The following is a 17,222-nucleotide window of genomic DNA, read 5'->3' on the forward strand; positions in this document are numbered from 1 at the left end:
TACAGGTATGGAGACTCAACCCACCTTCCTTGGCAGCCAGGTCCAATGCTTGACACCCTTGTAGAGAAGCAGTTTTTCCTGATATCCAGTCTAAACCTCCCTTAGCATAACCTGAAGCTATTTCCTCATCTGCCACTTGGCACTTGGGAGAAAAGATGTATCTCAACCTGGCTACAGCCTGCCTGCCTTCAAGGAATTGTGGAGTGTTAAAGTCTCCCCTGAGCCTCTTCTTCTCCAGCCTAAACATCCCCAGCTCCCTCAGTTGCTTCTCACAAGACTCATGCTCCAGACCCTTCCCCAGCCTTGTTGCCCTTCTCTGGACATGCTCCAGCATGTCAATGTCTTTGTTGTACTGAGGGGTGCAAAATTGACCCCAGAATTCAAGCTGACCTCACCACTGCTGAGTACAGAGGGACAATCATTACCCACGTCCTGCTGGCCACACCATTCCTGATACAAGCCAGGATGCCCTTGGTTTCCTTGGCTGTCTGGACACACAGTGGCTCGTGTTCACCTCTGTCAAGCAACATGCCTGGGTCCTTTTCCACTGGACTGCTTTCCAGGCACTCTTCCCCCAGCATGTAGTGGGGTTATTGTGATCCAAGTACAGGACCTGACATATGGCCTTGTTAAATACCATACAATTGTCAATCCAGAACCCTTTGCAGAGCCTTCCTGCACCCTGTCATAGAAGATCAGTTTGGTCAAGCAGGACCTGCCTTTTTTGAATCCCTGCTGGCTGGGCCTGATCCTGGTTGTCCTGCATGTGTCTCATGATGGCTCCCAAGATGATCCATGACTTTCCTCTGCCTCACAGTCAGGCTGACAGGTCTGTAGTTCTCCAGACCCTTCTTCCAGCTCTTCCTGTTGATGGGTGTCCCTTTTGCCAACCTCTGGTCAGCTTGAACCTCCCTGGTGAGCCAGGACTGTGGGTAATGATGGAAGCTGCCTCAGTGAGTATTTCCTCCAGTTCCCTCAGTACTCTTTGGCAGATCCCATCCAGCCAAATAGAATTGTGTCTAAGTGGTGTATCAGGTTTCTGACCATTTTCCCTTGGGCTGGGGTCTTCATTCTGTTCCCCATTCCTGTCTTCCAGCTCAGAAAGCTTGTTACTCAGAAAACTGGCTTTACTATTAAAGAATGAGCAAGGGAAGGCATTAAGAACCTCAGCCTCTTTAACATCCTTTGTCACAATTCTGCCTAAAGATCTGGCTCTGACTGACTTTGATCCTCACAAAAGTGGGATAACAGCAGTGCTGAAGAAGTTCTTGAATTTGTGATCTGGTGACCCCAGCTGAAAAGCCAGAGGAAAGCATTTTTTGCTTATCTGAAAGTCAAAGTCTTGGAATCCAAACCCAAATGCTTTAGACACCATTTTGTCAAAGCAAATGGGAATGCCAAGTTGCTTGGCGTTGAATCCAGTAGTACTTGTTAGTTTAAGTCCAGCTTCTCAGCTTTTTTCTGAGAATTACTATTTATCACAGTGAGTGGTTTCAGAGAGACTCCGTTTAAAGATTTCCTTTGTTAAGAAATTTTTATTTTCAGAGCTGCTTTTTCAAATGTACGTGAGAATAAATATTTGTTTGGAAGCATTTTAAGTACTCTACCAGTAAATTGATACTATAATGCCATGTATTTTTTTTTTTTTTTACAATATTAACTTATTTTGATTGATTAGGTTTTCTGTAGTGTATTTGAATACATTGAATATTTTTTAATGTTTCTGTACTACAGCATGCCCTGGTATCTACTTCTTTCTTCATGGTCTCTCGAATGCTTTATTTGGATAGCTTTCAAGATAAAACCTACCAAATAAAACCTTGATTTTAATACTTGATTAAGCAAAGGTCAATGTACATGGTGAGACAATTGGAGGAAAATTACATTGTGCAAGCTGGATTAGCATGAACATCTCCTAAGTAATGCCATTGTCTGAGTAAAACTGAAGCTGTGAGAGAAGCAAATAACTCCTTTGAATTCGTGTTGATCAGCACCTCTCCAGGAGAACCAGGAAACAAAACCTTGAAAAGCAAATCTAAATCTGAAAAAAAAAGGAGATAGTAAATTTGTCTGAAGTTTGTATCTATATACTATCCTAAAATCAAAGAATCACAGAATATTATGTACTGTTCTTTCTCAAAAATGCATTTTAATGTTCTGTCTTCTGCAATAAGCACAGTGTGTACAAACTAGTATGGGTACACTAGGAAAACTCTAGGAATTTCCATTTATCTCCTGTCTACCCTCTGGTATATCCTACAGATATGAAGAATATTTGCAAATGGTCTGTCAGTGTGATTAAGTCTTTAAAGTGAAAAAAAAAAAACCCACGAGTTTTGCACTTGCTTTCATATCCAACATTATTAAGCAGGAAAATAGCCTATTTTGGACATACTCTTATATCGTTGCATTAGCTGTTGCAGATGCTCTTCCATAGTATACCTGTAATAAAAGTAAATTATTAATAAAAGCAGTTGTACACTGTAATTAATCCATAAGCAATGTGAGCAAATAAAATCTAGATTATTCATCTGATAGCATGAGGATTTATGTAAACTTTAATATGTGCCTTTCATGTCACAGACTTACCTCCTCGTGTCATTCCACTGCAACACTCTTTGGTTACCAGAGCTGTCAGGGACCAGAAGCTTTCATCTGTGTGGACAGCTGAATATGCTCTTGATTTGTTCTTTGTTGGTGGACTTATTCCAGAGGCTGTGTGGTTAGCACACACACTTGGGGATTGGAAGCTGTCTGTGTCAGTTGGTCTGGCCTACCAGCTGTATTGTCAGAACTCTGAGAAGCTCTCAAGGTAAACTTGCAATTGGAATTAGTATACTATTTTTTGTTATATTTATTGTGAAAAGCCATGTATATTACCTCAGAAGTTCATATCCTAGACTCTTACTAGGTGTAGAACTTAAGGTGTTATGATTAGTTATTTTGGCATAGATATAAGTTTAACAGACCTTCATTGGATTATGTATGGATATTACTTTGTTATTCATGAGCAGTTTCTTGTTATACTTTCAGAATGAGAAAACCAGAGTGTCACCTGCCATTAAGCTTATTACCAATGAAGACTTTTCAGGAAAAGTTACAGTCTTTGTTAGGACAGCCAGTAACTTCTGAAACATCAGGACATATTAAATACAAGAAGTTCACAGGTACATTAAATGAAAAAAATTGTGGTTATTTTTCCATGTTATTTGACTACATATGCAGTGTATAACACTGTCTGAGAAAGAAACAATTGCTTTGTCTTCTCCAGTGTGTGTATTACTGTTATAATATATTCAAGCATTTTAATTTCATGAGGGTATGTGTTTTGGCTTTGATCATTTCAGCAATGAAATAAATTATCAATCTTGTCTTCTCATTTGTATTGTCCAAACATTTATTTGACCATATTTTATGTTAACTTGTTGGAAGAAAACTGAATCTTTGTTACAATAAATTAAAAAATTTATGTGTTAATAAGTATGGGAAGTGTCATCACACTTGAAATGAGCTATAAGAAGAGGTTTAGCTTTGCTTTTTCATTTCCAATAAAGTGAATCCCTAGGTCCAGCAGCTAGCAAGGTTAGGAGTGTATTCCCAGTAGGCACATGGACAGCACCTATATAGGACTGGGCGCACACAAACACCTACAGATCCGCTGAACACTCACACAGGCAGCACCAACAGTCCTGTCACTTTTCCCTCTCCTGTTGGTCAGGGTTAAGATTAGCCTATAGGTACTGATTTGTACAGTGTGTGTCACTCCAGTGGCAAGACCATTAGCTGAGTAGATGGCCAGCTGACCCAGCTGCTGAGTGTCACAGATAGCTCATGTCTGTGTATGTAAGCCCCCAAAGCCCCAGCCCCTCTCTGCTTTCTGGTGCTCAGAAAACTCACAACACCCACTCACAAACACCTTCTTCCCCCACACAGATACACTGTCCATGCACCCCTACAGCAGCTGGCCTGGAGCATACAGTCCTGTCAGTATATAGGATACAGCAAGAGAGTTGGTCTGGGCTCCTCAGCCTGTCCAGGTGCCTGGCCTTTAGAGACACATACCGATGAACACACTGTACTTCTGGCATGTAGTCATGGCTCCCTTGGGGTCCCCTTGTCTTGCCTTTAGAGACATGAAGACACAAAAGCAGGTCTCTCACTTGTCTCTCTGGCTGTTGGCCAGGTCTTCACTGGGCCCTGCAGATACTGTGAGCTCCTAACTTAAGTATTAATACTTAACTGCTGAAATTCACACTGTTAGCTAGGTCAACCTAACCTTATTTATATTCTATGGGAAGTTTACTGGCAAAATCTCTATATTTTATTCTCTTTTTTGTTGAAAGCATTCAAGTTTTTGTCAGCAGGTGGACCTACTTACTGATAAAAGAGTTGCTTTAGTCATTATTAATAATGTACCCGTTTATGCCTTTTTGGAAAGAACAATTTGCCAGAATGTTTTGCCAAGCAAATGCCTGACTAAAAAGTTCTGCTGTCTACCTAGAAAGGCAATAGGTGTCATGGTAATGGGGAAAAACTTAATAATTGAATTCTAGATTTTAATGCATGAGACCTTATCTTAAAGCAAGTAGATGAGGTCTGTCATTGTAATATATGAATGCAAATTCAGGGAACATAACATCATGATGTCAGAATGAAGATCCATGTATTGACTCAATTAATTTATCAGTTTCTGGGCTTAATATTTTATAGATCCAATTGAAGAGGAAGATGCAGATGTTCTTTACAGTTCAATACAGGAACTACTGAAAGCAGCTGTCATGGCAGATGTTGATATTCTCTCAGAGACATTTCAGCTTTTGATGGATTCTGCCAAGGATCTTTGCAGAAAGTTTTATGGTTTGGTTCCGGCTGGGCTCTGTCTTCCAGCACCACCATTGTACTGTCCTCAACCAGCTTCTCTCAATGAAGTAAGTCTGCTTCTAGTGTGTTTGTTTGATCGTTTTTATGAATCTTTATGAGCTTTATTCTGGTTCTTTTGAGGTAATTTTTCTGTTTTGTTCCGTGTCTGCTCATTTACCAAAGTAGCACAGCAGTGATGAGAAAGTATGTGTGCCTCTGTGTTTTTTTCGTAAATGATCTGTGCTATAAAGAAGAAGAGATTAGGACTAGTAACAACATTTAGTTATATGTCCTTTCTAATTTTGAGCTTTGTTTTTCTTTTTATTTTTAGGAAGACAGTGATGACATTCTTTTAAAAACAGAGAAAGAAGTCCGTCAGAAAGTATCGGGAGTTCTTCAGCGGATTATCTTGCTCTTCCGGGCTGCTCATTGTTCTTGCTCTGCAGCACAGTGGTATATTACACAACTGAAGTGGGCAAGAAAAGTTATGCAGAAAGTAAACATTTAACTTTCTATTTTTAACTTGATTATCAGTTGTAAATATTGCTGCTGCAGAAGCATTCAGTCTCACCTTGGCTTTGATGTCATGTTTTGTAAATATCATCTTCTAGTTTTACACTTAATTTTTATAGGAAACTAGAACTTAAAGATATAGGGTATCTAAATCATAAAGTGTTTCCTTTTCCATGTCTTTCTATACGTACTTGGTAACATATGAATTAATTTATTTTCTATTAAAAGAAAAAAGCGGACTTTAATTGGGAGTTATAGCTGTTAGCTGGAAATATGCTCCAATCACTTGAATATTAACAGAGAATGTAATGTTCATTTCAGGTAAAGGGATCATCTTAGTGCACAGAACTTGTAAGATCTCATTTTACTTTTGTGCAGTTTGTTTGCACAGAAGCAAATTCAGAATAAATTGATTAAAAGTTTTTGTGTACAATCGGTCTTTTCTTAGGTCATTGTTACATAGCTACTTAAAGAAGAAGGGAGTGTGTATGGCTCTACCTGCAACCCCCCTGCAGCAGCGTCAATGCAGTCATTGAGATCAGGAACCGATCTGACTGAAAAGTATTTACTTCTGTTTGCATGGTCACATGCCTAATGTTGGCATGGTGAGCTGGTCAGACATTCCAACTGAAACTGGAGGCAAAGCTAATCAGCCTTGGTGACAGCAGCCTGTACTGTGTTGAATCAGTCTGGTTTCTTGGTTGTGATCTTAGTTCTTATACTTTGTGTTCACTTGTATTTCATGGTAATCATGAGTACCATTCAAACAAAAACATTCTTTGTGCCATAGTTCATATTAAACATATTCCTTTAATTGAATTTTCAGAATAGTAATTTGAAGAAATTCAAAAGCAAGCTTCAGGCAGTTTTACTGATTTTAGCAGTATTCTAATAACTGAGAGGCTGTGCATTTAGTAGTGATACATGTAAAATGTTAACTGATTTTTATTTCCATTTTGATTGTTTATTTACCTGTTGTTATAGATTCGAATGAAAAGTTCTCTTCCTTTGCTGAGTCCATTCCCAGAGACTTTGCTTTGTTACTGCAATTTCCGCACTGCCCTCTATGGATCTACATCTTCTGGAGCCCATCAGTTTGATGACATTACCTGTAAAATTTTAGGTCTGTGTGCAGTAACATAAAATAATTTAGAGCTGGAAAAAAGAACACTGGTGAAAATCCATAGCTGGCATATTAGTTTGAAATAGTTATTGCAATGTGTCAGGAGCACATTTCATTTCCAGCTTTTATGTTAGTTACTGAAGCTCTTATTCAAAAATGTGCTCTTCTGGATTGGGTGTGGGGGGTTGTGCTACAGACCTGATAGATGTTAAAGAACATGAACATTAAGTGGGACTAAGGAGCTGTAGCTCCAGAGCAATACTGAAAAATGTCAGGCTACTCTATTTAATTTTTAATCATATTGAATTTTTGTATTGTAGGTTGGTTCAGAGAGTTCTGTGCATTGTGTTGGATGTTTCATGTTCGTGAAAAATTATCTGACAACTGTAGGCGGTACCAAACAGCAAGGGAAAATATTAACAATATCAAGGTAATTGTATTACTAATATAGTAGAGATACATCTTAATTGCATGAAGCTGTGAGAACAATTCTTAAGATCTGCTGTATATTTCTGTGAAAACTTCTGTTTGCTTAACAGAACAAAATGAGCACAGTGCTTGCAATGTGAATTAGATATTTGATGCTCTGGAGCAGTGTGCTGAGCATGTAATCTCCATCTTACTGACAATATTTCTGTTAGGCTTTTGCTTGGTATTTGAGTCAGAAGAGCTGCCAGGAACGCAATAGCTCCTACACTTTTTGACCTAAGAATTTACTTTCTGGCTTGTTTTTTTCCATATTAGGTCAAGGTATTTTGAGAATTTCCTGAATAATACATACTTAGTACACCAAAAATCAGGTTTATGGTGTGTTAAATATACATGGTTGTCAGAAAGAGTAATGAAAAAAATTAAAATTTGATAATGTTTTCTCTACATATACCTTCTCAATTGATGTCAGAGATCCAGGAAGAAAAAGAAAGAAACTACTAACATATTTGCCATGTATTCTTTAACAAGTCCAAGGTTTTTCTTCACCAGAAAAACCAAGTTTCAGATAAACAGAATGTCTCTGTTTGAAGTGGTGGATTTTTCTGATTTTTCTGTACTTCATCTGACAGTGACAAATGAAATAGAAAATGCTGTTCAGAATAAACCAATTCATCTTAAATGCCTCTTGCAAGGCTTAAATTTCTTGCTAACAAGAAAGAATTTATGATCACATGAAGTCAAAGTACAATTACTTACTTCACAGTTTAAGCAAATCCTTAGGTTTTACTTGTAACTGTAAACAAACTCTTCAGCTGTGTGCTAATGGAATTATTTCCTAAGCTGGTTTTAAAAAGCCCATTTTTTTCTCTCTTTCTTATTTTTTAAATGTGTGTTATGATCCATTACAACGTTGATCTGCTTTCTGCCCTCATATTCTGTTCTGCTTGGCAGATGAGTTAGTGATTTTTATTTTTAAGAAGCATTACTGTTTGCAATGTATGAATCATTTTGCTGAAATACATTGTTTAGAGTAAATAATGCTTCTGGTAATTTTTTTAGGATCCAAATAAAAATGGATATGATGCCTACCCAGTAGAGCATTGTCTGAATGCAGTGGAGTGGGCTTGCCGAATGCTTCCTTTCTGCAGATTCATGAATGTTGAAGAATTAGTTCAGGATGTAATTTTAAGTCTGCTTGGAGAACTGCCACCAGTAAAAAAGGTACAAGACCTCAAAACTAGAATAAAAGCAATAGAGATTATAAGAAATATTTCTCCTCCTTGGAAAACCTGCTAGTCAGATTTTCTCATGGTGTAAGTTATGTGTGATAAGACACCTACTTGTATGATAGCTACTGGAAAAGATGCTTTCTTTTTTTGTGTAGGTGGCAGATATTTTTGTAAAAGCTTTTCCTAATCCTGAAGATGTAAGAGTTCCACTAAGAGATAAATATCATGGACTTCAGCAGCGACTCAAACACAGTACTGTTAAAGGTAGTGTTCATCATTCTTCCAGAAGTTTTAAACAAGCTTTGTTTGTTATCCTAGTTATTAGCTTGCAACAGTACTTTCTGTCATACCTCATGCCATACAATTATTGTCATTTTCGGTTGGACAACTTTGAGTTTTGTCACAAAGTCTGTGTTTTCTTTCTGATACGTACGATTTCTATACCAGTCACAAGGTATCATGGCTTTCAAAATGTTGATGTTTCTTCACTTTATCACAGTTTCTTGTTGAGTTTATAAATGGCTCTAATTTATGATTTTAACTGAAATCTAATTCATGTCTGAATTTGAGACTAAATTAAATCTGAAAATTGGACTGAAAACTTGGTTTTCTTTCTTTCAGAAGGTCCTGAAAGTGAAGAAATGATGTCTGTTGTTATACAAGCTGCTGAAGAAGTAAGGAAGAAGACCTTGAGACGTGTGGTAAAGAACATAGGCCCTATAGAAATTTATATTTGGGAGCCAGTAGAAGACGCAGCATCAAATGATGAGGAGCACTGTTATGACAGATTCTCATTAGGCACTAGTCTAAGCACAAGCACACTTACTGATGTTGGGAATTCTCAGGTATATAATGATGCAGACATGGCAGACACACTTTCTGATGCTTTGTTTACTGAAGAAACAAGACCTCAAACACCTTCACTCTCAAGGTATGAGAAAATTGCAGCAGAATGCTTTTGATTTAAATTGGGGGGGGAAAAAAAGTTGTCTCCTGCTGATCAAATAATCTCTTCACCAAACAGGTTAATTGTCACTATGGGTGATTTGTCAAGTGAAGAATTACAGATTTCCCAAATTGTAGAAATGACAATGTTATACCAGTTAGTATGTGACTAATAAATTATTGAAGTGTATATTACTATCAGCTCTGTCTACATTCATATATGTTACTGTCTAGTTTCTGGTTTTGGATTTTGAATTTGCTTAACTTGCCACCTATACGTTGTACTGATGTAAATTTGGGGGTTTTGTCTGTTTTTAACTTCAGTGGAAGATAAGGAACTAATGTTGCGTGTAATTCTTTTTAAAATGGATTTGAGTATTAATGGTTCCTTACATCTATTGTCTTACAGGGAAAATGAACTCCAACGACAAAGGGAAATAGATAACAAAAATACCACACACAGGATAAAAGCTCCTAACTGTAACACAAAACATAAAGACAAAGTGTGTAGGAGAGACAGGCTTAATCAACACAATTTGCCTGTAGTTGGTACATGGGAATTTGAACGTGATGATGATGAGTATGTTAGATTTTTAGAACTCTTTTTGAGTTATGTTCTTGAGAGAGACCTGATAAAGTACAGTGACCTTGGAATTCCATTTCTCACTAGCTTTTCTGGGCTGCTTCGAGAGCATGAATTGAACTCTCTGTTTTTTGATATTCACACAACACTGAAACGTCGACAAAACAAAACTAGAAGTCAAAGTGTGTTTAGAGCAGGGTCTTGCTATACTGTCACCCTGGCATTCTGTGATCCTGAAAAAGTATCTGCCTGTAATGAAAAGAAAAAAAATTTGGAAAATTCAACAATGGTACAGTCTGTTGGGCAGACCACAGAACTTTCTGTGTGTAACCTAAAAAAAGGACTTAAAGAAGGCTTATTTGGTTTAAAATACAAATCAGTATATAGAGCTCAGACTGACAATCAAGGAGTCAGCATTGCACAAGCAAGCCAGACCTTTCGTAATCATACTTCCTCTACCCTGCAAACCCAGGCAATTCCTAAATATGTTTACAAAACTCTTGGTGTAGTTGGTATTGTACCAGCAGAAGAACTGCCTATAGAGTTGATGGACAAATTGAACAATATTTCAAAATTGCTGGAGTGGATGATCAGATGGGCTGATAAAAGACTGCTCTGTGGTTCCAATAAACAAGATTCCTTAGAAGAGACTCTCCCAATGATACATCTGAAAACATCATCGGCAGCTGTCCTTACATCTTTTTGGTTGTTAGAACAGTTATATGGAGACAGATCTCAAACAAAGAGCATAAAATGTAAGGTAAGAAAAAGGATGGGACAAGTGTTAGTGAAGTGTGTGATTGAGTTATGCCAGTAGGGAAAAATCACATGCCTGTTTTACCTCATAGTTCTGTTCTCAGTAAAACACAGAATATTGACTAAAAGCCTTTCTTTTAAGAGTTGTTAAGGAAAGGGGGAAAATCCAGAAGAACTGAAATTCTGTCAGGAGAAATACTTGAGTTGGAGATGAAAGTTCTATTTGGAAGTTCAAAACATAGGTCATTTATCCAGACAACACATTTTTTGCACAAATTCCTGTAAGTTTGGCCACTGGGTCTAGTTTTAGACATCATCTTTGAAAAACCAAACTACTGGAGACAGAACATGGCAAAGCAAGGCAAAGAATAAAAAATAGTTCCTCTTGCAAGAGTTTAAGTTCATTTGTGCTTGAGGACAATCTGATTGGAGAATTTTAACTGGTTAAAGACCAGTGAAAAATGACTAGCACTATTACAGAGGTTTGGAGTATATGCGTGGATATGAAGGAGGAAATTTGCCAGAGGAATCTGGTACGTATTGCTTTAGTTAATACTTCAGAGACAACTGGATCACTTAGCTTCTTTAATTGACAATAGATAGAGTTAGTGATTGAGGGAAGAGGGTTGTGGGACTAAGGTTGAGAAGGCTTTTCTCCAATTTCAAAAGGGATTTTTTACTTACTTTTGGTTTGTATTTTCTGGGTTTTTGACAAGTTTTTTATTTACAATTTACAAATCTAGTGCATGAATCTAACTACAAGGTTATGTAATCTCTTTTTGCCTTTCATACTGTTTTCAGTGGTAATTTGAGAGTTCTATATTTTCTGGATAATGCCAAATCTTACTGTATATATTTGTCTTGATTATATTGTCATATAGTGTCTTTGACAATTCATACTCAGTTGACACTGAGAATTGGATGATTCAGAGGACCTTTGCTTCACTTAATGCAAAAAGGGGAGAAAGGCATGTTTCTGTAAATCTGTAACTCCAGGATTTCTTGGCTCAATAATAAAGAAAAGGATTTGAATTAAGTATAATCATTTTACATGAAAGAATTGGGTTTTTTTTAAAGTACCTGGTATTTTTTTAACTAGTGAATTTCGATTATAATTTTTTTTATTAATAGCATCCAGATGATCAATATCTGAAAGAAATTGCATCTCTATCAGAAGCCCAGTCTAGAACAGAGGAAGAAAGTAGTATGGATGAAGGCTCTTCCACAGTGGCCAATTCTCCTCTTGATGTCCAGATTGTACCAGTCTATGATAATCTTTGTGAAAGTGATTTGGGGTAATTTTTTTTTAAGCTAAGAACTCTAGTTGGTCATAATTCCTCTACTGAGAAGCATGAAGAGATCTACTGCTATATATGTATTATATACATAATATAGACATATTTATATTTATGTATTATATGCATGTTTAATTTTGTGCAAAAAGTCAAACTTGGGCATACTGGTTACAGCTGCATGAAGCAAATATTCTCCATCGGCACATGTACGTAAGGTAGCTGTTGTATTTCAGTGGATTTTACATGGTTGTTTATAAACTTAAGTCACGTAGAAATGGAATCTGGATTTCCAATGTAACAAGTGTCATGGTTTTCTCAAAGAATTCAGATAACTTCCCCTCTCTTAGTGTAATTTTCTTTGATTTGAGATGAGTGCTTCACAATGCTAGTTTATTTTCCTCTGATCTGTAATGTAGCTATGTTCATATATGTGCATATCTCAAAAATAGTTGGAAAATGCAGTATTTTTTTTTGTTGTTAATATCTTGCACTGTCTTGAAGATAAAGAATCCTTAACATGAATTCCTCTGTGGCATTTCATCTTACATTAAAATAAGAAAAAAAAATTGACCTCTAGTATTAGAATGTATATATAGATCTCTATTCTGAAAATAATCTCTAGTATTTTGAGACATGATTGTATGTCTTGTCTGACCATTTCCTATTTTTTTCAATAAATGAAGTTTCTGTGAGGGAGATAAATGTAGCCTTAAACAGATTATTTTAAAGACATAGCAGTTTGTCTGGAGACACCTGTCTGAGATAGTGTACCATTAATGCCATTAAAATATCACAGCTATGCAAAAAAAATTAAGCTTGGTTTAAGTTGTAGTCAGAGAGAAAACCTGAATGAATATTGGTTATATCACAACAGTGTTTATTTTGTAGTTAGGCATTAGCCTGCAGTATGAAAGGAACAGCATACTTGAAGTGAGCCAGATACTTATGTTATTAATTATGTTTTCTAATCCCTATTATCAGAATGTCTACAAAGTCAAAAGATTTTTATAAAAAGAAAATTAATCATGGAAATAATTCTGTGCCTCATATAATTGAAGATCTGAATGAAGTGGAACCATTTGTTCAGCAGGAGTGGGATGTAATATCAGATCAAGGTTGGTTTTAATGGTGTATCCTTTTACTATGGTCTGACATGTAAAGCAGTAGGAGTTTTGCATGAGTACGATTTTATGTTCCTCTGTTTATTTAATCAAAAAATGTGAATGTCTTCACTGTTATATTTAAATTATTTTATCCAGTTTATATTATAACTAAATTATATAAAATTGTTTTATCAAGACGTTCTGTCTTGAAGATAAAGAATATTTAACCTGAATTCCTCTGTGGCATTTCATCTTATATTACAATAAGAATTTTCACTATGTATTACAATAAGAATTTTCAGTATGTCGCCTTTTTTCTAAAGAGATAGAAAAGATGTATTTTAGTATGTTCTATTCTCTCATATACTTTCACTCCAGAAATATTCACACAACTGTGCAAAATGCTTTGCAAATTTTAAGAGCTGAGTATGTGTAAATTATCATATTTGTTCCCTTTACTTAAGCTGAGGATTTTTTTACCTCTCTCTTGGGGTGCATGCATCAACACTAATAAGAACACAAATTTTGCATTAGCAGAAGAAACTCTGAACACTTTGCTCCACACTAGGGAAAAGTGACCTGCTGTCAGAAATCATATAACAGTACTATAATCTATGTAGTTTTCTATTTAGAGTAACTGTGTTTATATTGTAGAATTCTTTGAGGAGCCATATGAAACTTCAAAGAGCTCCAATAGCTCTGTCAAGATCAGGCCTGAAGAACATCAAAGACAGCAGGCAAGTTGCCATATAATCATCAGAGATCGTAGAAATGCTTGGGTTTGGAAGGGACCTTAAAGATCATCTCATTCCAAACCCCCTGCCATTGATGGGGACACCTTCCATTAGACCAGATTGACCAGGGCCCCATCCAATGGGTGGGGACATCCACAGCTTCTCTGGGTTACCTGTTCCGTTGCATCATCTCCTCACAGTAAAGAATTTCTTCCTAAAATGTAATCTAAACCCACACTTTTTCAGTCTGAAGTAATTCCCCCCTCACCTGTTACTATTAAGCTCTTGTAGAAAGTCCATCTCCAACTTTTCTGTAGGCTCCTTAGATACTGAAAGACTGCTCTGAAGTCTCCCTAGAGCTTTCTGGTCTTTATGCTGAACAACCACAACTCTGACAGTCTTTCCTCATAGGAAAGGTGCTCCAGGCCCCTGAATGCGCTTTGTTCTTGGCTTGCTTTAGCAGGTTCATGTCTGTCTTATATTGGGGGACACAGAGTTGAACACAGTGCTCCAGTGAGTCCTCTGAGGACAGAATAGAGGGGAGAACTGCCTCCGTCAGTATGCTAGCCATGCTGCTCTGGATGCAGCACAGGATATGTTTGGCTTGGACAGTCTCTCAATATTCCTCACCCTGTACTTGTTTCAGCCCTCTGTAGGCTTCATTTTTGTGTTTGACTTTGTCCAAGATCTCCTTGTTCATCCATGCCGTCCTCCTGACATTTTTGCCTAACTTCCTCTTCATTGGGATGCGTCTCTCCTTAAGTTGGAGGAGGTGATTCCTGAATAATAACCAGCTTTCTTGTGCCCCTCTTCTTTCCAGGGTGCAATCCCATGGGACTCTACCAAGCAGATCCCCGAAGAAGCCAAAGTCTGCTCTCCTAAAGTGAAGGTCAGTGAGCTTACTGTGTGCCCTCCTCACTGCCCTGAGGAACTCAAACTTCACCATTTCATGGTTGCTGCAACTAAGGCTGCCCTTGAGCTTCACATTCCCCATCAGCTCCTTCTTGTTGGTCAAGAGAGGCATTGGTGATAACCTCTTTCGTTAGGAAGGCTCTTTCTTTAGGAAGCATGGGCAGGGGAGACAAGGAGTGGGTGTCACCCTCTATGTCAGTGACTATCTGCAGTGGTCCACCATACTACCTCTCCTCACTGCCTGTTCTGTTACATGTGGAAGGAGGTTATCACCAATGCCTTTCAGAACCTGCAGGATTGCCTGTGCCATGCTGTGTTGCCCCTCCCACAGAAACTGGGATGGTTGAATTTCCCTGTGAGGACCAGGGCTTGCAAACATGAGGTTGTTCCTATCTGCATATAAAAGACCTCATCTGCTTTGTCTTCATAGTTGGGCAGCCTTTTATCTTGGTCAAATCTTAATCCATCCCCGGGCAGAGCTCCATGCACTGCAGATAGTCACTGACATAGAGGGTGACACCCACTCCTCGTCTCCCCTGCCCATGCTTCCTAAAGAAAGAGCCTTCCTAACGAAAGATCTATTCCAACACTCCAATCATCAGAGCCATCAAACATATCTGCAATGCTAGTAACATCGTACCTGGCAGACATACACATTTCCAACTTTTTTTTATACCCCATGCTATATATGCTTGCATGGAGGCCCCCAATGAAGTTGAGTTACTGGTAGGAGTTGTGCAGCTCTTCAGGTGCTCTGCTGACAAGCAGCTCCTCTCCAGGCATCTCTTTCTGACTCAAAAAATTGCCCCTCCCCTGACAACTTCAGGTTGGAAGGGCTCTTCCCCGTTTCCGAGACTGTGATGACTGAAGGTGCTCTTTCCCTTCTCTGATAGATAACTCCGTCAGCCTTCAGCAGACCAGGTTCTCTAAGCAAGTCCCATGGCTGAAGAAGCCATACTCCTGGCTGTGGCACCAGTCCTGTAGCCATTTGTCGATTCACCAGATTCAAACCCTTTCAAACCCCTTCCTTTTGCCTGGGAGGATTGACTATGCACTCCAGAGCCCTCACTGCTACTCCCTTCTCAGCCTGGTTATGGATGTGTCGCTGGCACACGTGTGAAACAGCAGCAGTGGGTAATAGTGGGCTCTACAGGGTTTGGTTGTCTCTTGGAGGCATTGCAGACAGAAGCCCCAGGGAAGCAGAAGCTCCCTAGAGAGTGTGTCAGGTTGGCAGATGGATGCTTTGTTACTTCTCAGAAGAGAGTAACCTCCTACCACCACTAATCAACTTTCCTTAGTTGTGCTGCCTGTAACACAGAGGGCAGATCTGCCTGCCTTACTCAGCTCCAGCGTTTGTCCTGACATGACAGGATCTTATATGGAAGCATTAAGTTGTTATGAGTACTGTTTTCAAAGTGTCCTGATTTCATCAGTGTATTTGTGAACATGAGGGCTATATTGTTTAGGCTTGGTGAATCTTCTTTCTTGCCTAATAATAAAATTAACAATTAAAAGGTAGTAAAGTGAGATCTGCTCTAAGCACTTTTGAAAATGTGTGTATTCTTTCATATATGTATATACAGTATATGTATACATAAAATTGAATTGATTTTTTTTAAAAATACATCAAGATGTTTATTTTGCCTCTGTCTGAAAACTCAGTCTGGATTTATAAATAAGCCTACTTTTTCCATGCATCATTTTTGGTCATAGGTATCTTTCTTTGAAAGTGGCTAAGGGCAGGGCTGCTATGCTTTGTATTGTGGTCTCCAGTTTTTTCAACACATTTTACTATAGTGAATCTATGGCATGTACAATATCCTACATTTTTTTCATTTTCTTGTTTTGTAGATAGTTTGTGTATATGTAATGGAGTTGTTTCCACATTTTCATCTTTACTAGGGAGTGTGAGGTTAGCAGAATATATATCCAGGGATGAATATGAATTTGGAACTAAAATCTTATAATAATAGGATTGTTTTAAATAAGAAAGATTCTCAGGTAAATTTTTATATCTCTTTGTTGCTGATCTATAACTGTCTTCTGATAAGTATGTAATTTTGATTATTTTTAGTCAGATTTTTGTAATTGGATAATTAATCAAAAATATATATGCCAAACTTGTATTTTATTGAAGCAAGAGGGATAGAAAAATTTGAATAATTTGAGGGATAGAAAAGTTTAGATCCTTTAATCTTTTTATATTCAGCAGGTTGCCATTTCAGCTGTAGATAGTGCTCAAGATCCAAGCATGGAGAATACAAAGGAAGAAAAGTCTAAACAGAATATGTAAGTGACTTGATTTTTTTAAACTCAAAATTTTAAGTCTTTTAACTTTGCTTAAAAATCTAAAGCAGTTTTGTCATGTCTTGGGTTCCTGTTGTTGCTTATAGCAACAAAGCCATAGTTTCAAAGATTTTCAGTCATCTCCTATTCCATGTACAGGCATTTCATATATATAAAGAGCTGGGCTGATGAATCATTATTTTAGTAATGATCTAATAAAACAGCATGGTTTGTGGGAAGGTGTATTTTATCTAGGAGAAAGACAATAACTGAAAAAATAGAAAATCTTATTACAATAACGTATAAATAAATGTCCCTATGTATACATAATGTTTGTGAAAGACTCTATAATAACTTTTAGAAAGACTTGAAATCCTCTACTTTTTAAAATTACATGATTTTGTTTTAACTGAATGTAAGATGTCCCTCAAGAATTTATTATGGCGTTGTT

The 17,222-nt window shown here is 37.5% G+C and overlaps 1 protein-coding gene across 5 annotated transcripts in view; it reads left to right on the plus strand.

Annotated features, from left to right (window-relative positions):
* CPLANE1 (ciliogenesis and planar polarity effector complex subunit 1) overlaps positions 1 to 17,222 on the plus strand; it is a 59,343-nt gene that overhangs the window by 17,131 nt on the left and 24,990 nt on the right. For 3 of the 5 annotated variants that reach the window (XM_050986875.1, XM_050986872.1, XM_050986876.1), the window contains exons 17-31: positions 2,584 to 2,812; positions 3,034 to 3,167; positions 4,711 to 4,928; positions 5,192 to 5,356; positions 6,358 to 6,496; positions 6,817 to 6,926; positions 7,988 to 8,149; positions 8,313 to 8,421; positions 8,779 to 9,088; positions 9,512 to 10,445; positions 11,573 to 11,736; positions 12,718 to 12,851; positions 13,494 to 13,576; positions 14,394 to 14,462; positions 16,695 to 16,774. In XM_050986875.1, the coding sequence (XP_050842832.1) occupies positions 2,584 to 2,812; positions 3,034 to 3,167; positions 4,711 to 4,928; positions 5,192 to 5,356; positions 6,358 to 6,496; positions 6,817 to 6,926; positions 7,988 to 8,149; positions 8,313 to 8,421; positions 8,779 to 9,088; positions 9,512 to 10,445; positions 11,573 to 11,736; positions 12,718 to 12,851; positions 13,494 to 13,576; positions 14,394 to 14,462; positions 16,695 to 16,774 (3,040 nt within the window). The remainder of the gene's footprint in view (positions 1 to 2,583; positions 2,813 to 3,033; positions 3,168 to 4,710; positions 4,929 to 5,191; positions 5,357 to 6,357; positions 6,497 to 6,816; positions 6,927 to 7,987; positions 8,150 to 8,312; positions 8,422 to 8,778; positions 9,089 to 9,511; positions 10,446 to 11,572; positions 11,737 to 12,717; positions 12,852 to 13,493; positions 13,577 to 14,393; positions 14,463 to 16,694; positions 16,775 to 17,222) is intronic. The other 2 variants (XM_050986874.1, XM_050986873.1) reach the window with 2 other exon arrangements.

The sequence above is a fragment of the Serinus canaria genome, chromosome Z (assembly GCF_022539315.1).
Source record: "Serinus canaria isolate serCan28SL12 chromosome Z, serCan2020, whole genome shotgun sequence".
Taxonomy (NCBI): domain Eukaryota; kingdom Metazoa; phylum Chordata; class Aves; order Passeriformes; family Fringillidae; genus Serinus; species Serinus canaria.